Source organism: Vigna radiata, chromosome 6, assembly GCF_000741045.1.
Source record: "Vigna radiata var. radiata cultivar VC1973A chromosome 6, Vradiata_ver6, whole genome shotgun sequence".
Classification (NCBI taxonomy): Eukaryota; Viridiplantae; Streptophyta; class Magnoliopsida; order Fabales; family Fabaceae; genus Vigna; species Vigna radiata.
In genome coordinates this window covers 18,958,787-18,965,692 of record NC_028356.1, presented here as the reverse complement: position 1 = coordinate 18,965,692, position 6,906 = coordinate 18,958,787, and the positions used below count along the sequence as shown (strand labels likewise).

General features: G+C 32.0%; 1 protein-coding gene across 1 annotated transcript; it reads left to right on the top strand.

The window, feature by feature from the left end:
• Window positions 1-1,822: 1,822 nt before the first annotated feature.
• LOC106763956 lies at window positions 1,823-5,831 on the top strand. Its single transcript, XM_014648142.2, has 2 exons — window positions 1,823-2,145; window positions 5,004-5,831. Exons 1-2 carry the CDS (start codon window positions 1,978-1,980, stop codon window positions 5,532-5,534), a joined length of 699 nt encoding a protein of 232 aa, XP_014503628.1. The 5' UTR covers window positions 1,823-1,977; the 3' UTR covers window positions 5,535-5,831.
• Window positions 5,832-6,906: the final 1,075 nt, after the last annotated feature.

The window sequence follows — 6,906 nt, the reverse complement described above, 5'->3', positions numbered from 1 at the left end:
ATGAAGCAACCAGATGGTTTTCTTGTTGAAGGCAAGGAAGTCTATGTGTGTAGGCTACGAAAAAACCTATATGGTTTGAAGCAGGCTCCAAGGTAGGGGTATAAGAAGTTTGAGTCTGTTATATGTGAGCAAGGCTACAAGAAAATTACTTCTAACCATTGAGTTTTTGTCAGGAAATTTTATGAGAATGATTTCATTTTATTGTTGTTATATGTTGATGACATGCTTATTGTTGGGAAAGATGTTTCCAAAATTGACAGGATGAAGAAGCAACTAGGCTAGTCATTTGCCATGAAAGACATGGGAGCTGCTAAGAAGATTCTTGGTATAGGTTTCACTCATGATAAAAAAGAGAAGAAACTTTGGCTATCATAGGAACACTACGTTCAGAAGGTGTTGCAAAGATTCCAAATGGAGAATGCTAAAGTTGTAAGTACTCCTCTTGCTACTCATTTTAAGTTGAATGTTAAACAAAGTCCTTCAAATGAAGCTGAGAAGATAGATATGAGAAAAGTTCCTTATGCTTTTGTGTGGGTAGTTTGATGTATGCAATGGTATGTACAAGGCCTGATATTGGACACGTTGTTGGTATAGTTAGCAAATTTCTGTCAAATCCAGGTAGAGAGCATTGGAACGTTGTGAAATGGATTTTGAGGTATCTTCGCGGTACTAGTGGTTTGAGGCTTTGTTTTGGAGGTGATAAGCCTACTTTGGTGGGTTACTCAGATTTAGATATGACTGGAGACATTGATTCCAAAAAGTCAACTTCAGACTATTTGATTCAGTTTGCAAGGGGAGCCTTGGTTTGGCAATCAAAGTTGCAAAAGTGTGTGGCGTTGTCTACTACTGAGACAAAATTCGTTGCACTTACTGAAGCATGTAAAGAGTTATTATGGGTGAAGAAATTCTTGCAGGAGCTTGGTTTTGTGCAAAGTAAATACTTGTTGTATTGTGACAGTCAAAGTGTTATTCATCTTGGTAAGAATCCAACTTTTCATTCTAAATCCAAACATATTGATGTAAGGTATCATTGGATATGTGGTGTTTTGGATGCTAAGTTGTTGGAATTAGCTAAAGTTCATACAGATGACAATGGTGTTGATATGATGACCAAGACATTGCCAAGAGGAAAGTTTGAAGTTTGTTATGAGATCGCCGGTTTGGCGAATATCTCCACATAGTCGTGAGGGGGAGATTTGTTGGGTTATTGAGCTCCTTTCCTATGTGGAGAATAGGCCCAAATAGTGTGGTCCATTATGTCTCATTAGGTTAAATGGAGATGGGTCAGATTAGTAGGACACAAGAGAGTCATTTGAAGAAAAGCCTTTTAGAGTGGTACCAAACGTAAACCCGTGAGAACTTGGTCCAAAACGGACAATATCTTACCAAGTATGAAGATCTATGTATGTGTCGAATCTCCCCAACACAAACCCATCGAGAAAATCAACTATACACATCACATACGAAGTTACTAACCATACAAGAAACGACTTAGTAAAAGTAAAATGTTAAGCTGTAAAAATGACACGATGCAAGGTGAAAACGTTGCCATTCATATTGTGTGTGTAAATAAGTCCCAGCACTATGATTTGTTAGAATGTGGAAGAAAACCGGGTAATAAATAATGATTAAAGTTAAACTAATTGGGGAAAAAAAGCAGGCGAGACAAAGGTGCAAAAAGTCATCCACTACCTGAAATAAAAAATAGTCCAATGTTTGTAATATAGTAATAAAGTAGGGGTGTTTGATTATTCTTAGAACAACACCTTGAAATAAGTCCACGTACATCTCTTGTGATGTGCCTATATATGGTGTTGGAGCTTGCCATAAATCAGAGAAGAGTGACACCAATTTTATACGCAAATTGCTCTCTCTCATAAAACAGTTCAGAAAGAAGGAAGAGAAGTTAAGCAATAACAATATTCCACTCTACCAAGTTATCTCTATCTCTCTTGAAACCTTGAAATCAAGATCATCATGGAATGGAGGAAGTGCTATTTGGATGTGATATTGGTGCCTCTGGGGTTTCTTACAAGCATTGGCTACCATTTCTGGCTATGGCATAAGGTTCGAACTCAGCCACACACAACAATCATTGGCATCAATGCTAGTGGTCGTAGAAATTGGGTTAATGCCATGATGAAGGTACATATCTTCTTTCTTTTCATTTTTTTTTTCTGTTTCAAGAATCAATTTCATATAGAATAAAAATGAAAAAGTTCAATTATCAATAAAATATATAATCCTGTTTTTAGGTTAGAAGTAGTCTTGTTCTTTCATGCAAAATTTGATTCAAGTTTTATTTTGAAAAATCCATCGGTGTGATCCTTTTGACCATCGGTGTTTTATTACATGAACTTTTGCTTTATACGATTAAATGCCCGATAGAAACATGTATCAGATTGCAAATTTTTTGGCAAATGAAAATTGCAGGTTAAAAGGTTAATTTATATATAAAAACAATAATAATCTGGGTTTTACAAAAAATAAATGGTTTGTTACTGACATTGTTTATTAATTACTAGTAATATTTTTACAAATCTTACATGCGTTTATTTGTCGTCGAATTTTGGTGGTTTGAAAGTATATATATATATATATATATGCTATGGGAGGCTAAACTATGTTTTTTTATTTTTCTTTTTTATAATTGGTTACTAATTACTATTAGTTTAGTAAATATCATAATAGAGGAAAAGGTATTTTACAGAAAAAAAAAAAAAAAGTTCAAACCCTTTGTTGCCCAGGTCAAAGTTTAATAGTATATTAAACAGTTTTTTTGGTCTTGATATGTTCTATGTTAACTCTAAATGGCTACTCTGTAAATACCCTCATAAAAATATAAATTTGTTATGATGAGTGAAAGGTCTTACATTTTTTTGTAATTATTTTATAAAATACTTTGAATTTAATTATTAGGTCATATATATAATCATACAATTTATGAAAATATATAAACACTAAATTTCATAAAAATTGTAAACATTTTGATACTAGTGGTTTTGAGTTTTTTTTTTTATTTTTAATATGGTACTAAGGAAATAATAATCACATAAAGTAAAGCCCTGCTAGAAATATTAAACTATGTTAAAATTGAGTTTTAAATAAGTGTACTATTTAGAGACATTAATATTTACTATTATTATCATCATTGAAAGAATTTTGATAGCTAAATGCTATCTGAGATCATTTATACACTAAATAGGTGTTTTTTGAGTGAATTAACTCTAAATAAGACTGTTTGATTATTACAACTTAGTTAACAAATTTACTCTTCAAAAATTAAAAAAGAAATGAATAAAAAATAATGAGATATATTACGATAATTCTGATTGTGAAGGTATGAGAACAATGTATTATATTCTATACCTTCGGTTTTAGCATTTCGGGAATCATATTTTTCTTCTAAAATTTAGGCAATGAACACTATCTCTATTGCCTTGTATTGGAATATTTATGCATATATCGTTTCCTTGGAGAATAAGAAGGACATGGAATAATTACACTGAGGATATTGCAAGTTAACTAATTCCATATTCCTTGGCATTTAGCATTTTATTTATTTATTCTTGTTCCGGGTACATACATATTAATGCCACTTTAACAAACCATATGCATAAACAAAAAAACACAGAATGTTCTTATGGTATATAGTTAACAAAGTATCAATAAATAGATAAAGTGCATGACAAATCCACGAATTTATCATAATATATTCAAAGAAATATGTGCAAAACAATGTTTTAGAAATTAGATTTAAATATAATATTTTATAAAAAGTTATGTGTATGAGTTGAACTTTCACATACATACACGCGTGCGCATATATATATATATATATATATATATATATATATATATATATATATATATATATATATATATCACGACTTCCAATATTTAATCAACATTATTCGGATTTAGTGCGTGCTGAGTCGTGAACAACATGTGGTGTTTCCTTAGCTTTCGTATTCCTTAAAAACGTTGTCCCACGATGCAATGTCCCAAATACGAAAAAGAAAGTTGTCTTTTAAATCATAATTAAACCAACATAACTTCATTATCGATCTAATTTCTTAAACAGTGAGAAAAAGAATAACTATTTGTGCCAATTATTCACACTATGCAAATAACAAGTCTTGTCATGGTACGGAAACATATCCTTAAATTTTTAAGAATATTAAAACAAATCTCAAATCTTATCTTATTTACCAAACCAAATCTGTTATATTATGTGAACGTTCCCCAACAGCAACATTCACCGTGTCTTTTACGTATTAATAAATAGAAATTATTGCATTACTATGTTGGTAAGTTTTATAGTATTGCGAATTTATCTATTTCAAAACAATATTTTTCTTATATTAGTTATAGTTTTATCTCCATCACCACGGTTATTATTATGAACAATAAGTCTAAAAATATATTTCTTCTGATATTTTTATCTTAACACAAAAAACTAAGTAATTTTATTAAATAATTAATAAAGTAGTTAAAAAGAGAATGAAATGCATAGTTGTTAACAAATACAATATATATTATACCTAGACAGAATATATTAAAAACTGTTAACTATTACTATTTTTGGTCTTTCTTCCAAGTGAAAATAGTGTATTATCATTTGCTTCCTATTAAAAAAAACAGAGTAGCATACTTTTATGATGTTCTGTTTACTTGTATGTTTCCAATTAATAATTTTTATTTCATGAAACGAAGAGCATTAATTAATCTGTGGGATGGAAAATTGTACTCAAATTTTACAACAAATATATATCTCTCTCACTCTATATGTACACTATTTATTATCAGGTATTATAAAATAGTCCTTCCATTTTTATTTACAAGAAAAACTCATTTGTAAAAATGTAAGTAAATTCTAACTATTTTTATTATATTTAATGATATTCTTTTAAAATTATAATTAATATTTGATTAGAGGATCACCATCCTTTATACATTTGTTTCAGTGTTTATAATTGAAATTTAAACGTTGATTAATGCAGGACAATGAGAAGAAAAACATCCTGGCCGTACAATCACTGAGGAACACAATCATGGGTGCTACTCTAATGGCGACAACATCGATTCTCCTCTGCTCAGGTCTAGCAGCAGTGATAAGCAGCACCTACAGTGTGAAAAAGCCACTGAATGATGCTGTGTATGGGGCACATGGGGAGTTCATGGTAGCCCTAAAGTATGTGACTCTCCTCACAATTTTCCTCTTCTCATTCTTCTGCCACTCTCTCTCGATAAGGTTCATAAACCAAGTGAACATCCTAATCAACACCCCTCAGGACCCTATGTCCCTTGTCACCCCACAGTACATCAATGAGATCCTCGAGAAAGGCTTCATTCTCAACACTGTTGGTAACAGACTCTTCTATGCAGGACTCCCTCTCCTGCTCTGGATCTTTGGCCCTGTCTTGGTCTTCCTCTGCTCCCTCACCATGGTTCCAGTGCTCTACAATCTTGACTTTGTCTTCACCACTGGCAAGGGAAAGGTCGAGGCTAACCAAAACAGGGATTTTGTATGAAATTACTGTGTGATGATTTCTCATGTAACAATAATGGAGAATTAGTTAATTGTATTATGTGGGGTGACTCTATCAGTGAGTGAGAATTGAAGTAGGTCTTTTCCCTCAATTTCATAATAAAATATGTGCATGTATGCTTTCCCCACTAGAATGAGCTTGGCTGATGATGGTGATGATGTTCCAGTAGTTTCTGTAAGTTAGGTTGCGAACAAAAAGCATACCTTGTGCATAGTTTTGATTTGCTTCGCATACACTATGTTGGATGAATAAAATAAAAGGTTGCAGTGCTTTTCTCTACCCCAACTAATTACAATGGTGCTAATTAGTTTATATTCTTATTTAATAAAACAGTTCTTTATCTAATTTTTAAGTTTGATGCTAAAATGTATACATGTACAATAATTTATATAATGTATTATAATAATGTTTATGTTTGTTTTTCTTCTATTTCTTATTTTTTTTCATGTATTACCTTCATTTGTTAATAAAATTTATCTAAGAAATTTAGCTAAGAACTTAAAGTCTCGTGTGCTTAATGTTAGAGAAGTAGTATGATAGTAATCCGATAATAAAAGATACGATAGTCCTAAATCATGCATACTAGATACATGAAACTATTAGGTATATACTGGAACGCAAGATGCAACGAATGTTAAGATAAGATTATCTAAAGAGATTGGATTCACTAGTGCAGCGAGGGGTTTTTACCGCGGTTATTTTTTACTATACGTCGCGGTTTACGAACCGCGGCATATTCAGCCGCGGTAGTAAGTCAAAGACTTTAGGCCGCGGTTACAATCGCGGTATATAAGTTCCGTAATATGCCGCGGTTGTCCAAAGAACCGCTGCCTAAGTCATTTTTTTTGAAAAAAAAAAAATTGTCCACAATATGTTGCGGTTCAACCACGGCAAAAAGTGTCCACTATAGGCCGCGGTTAGTGCAAGAACCGCGGCCATATGTCTCTTTTTAAAAAGAAAAAATTAAAACGAAAAAGTATATGCCGCGGTTCAGGTCACAACCGCGGCATATTCCCCTGCAGTTTTTTAAAATTGCAGGTCTGTTTTTGTGATATCCATTACCACAAAAACAGACTTGCATATAAAAACATATACAGAAATTCAATTTCAACATAACAAACACATGTTCAAATGTATTTCAACATCAAATAAAGTACAGAGTCTAAGAAAATAAAATCTAATCAAATGCAATGTTTAAATCTAAGAGCTATTGTATAATCTAATTATAGACTTCGCAGCAACCTTCCTAATGAATAGTAGTGGCTTCTCAGGAACTGGTGTNGTAGTCTTGAATCTCTGCAAAAGACAATTCATATTAATTAGTGTATATGAATTCAACATTTGGGAAAAAAAT

Excerpts from the sequence above, each read along its gene's own strand:
- LOC106763956 (XM_014648142.2), top strand. The coding sequence starts at position 1,978 with ATGGAATGGAGGAAGTGCTATTTGGATGTGATATTGGTGCCTCTGGGG. Across the intron at positions 2,146-5,003 it reads GGGTTAATGCCATGATGAAG|GACAATGAGAAGAAAAACAT; the intron begins GTACATATCTTC and ends TGATTAATGCAG.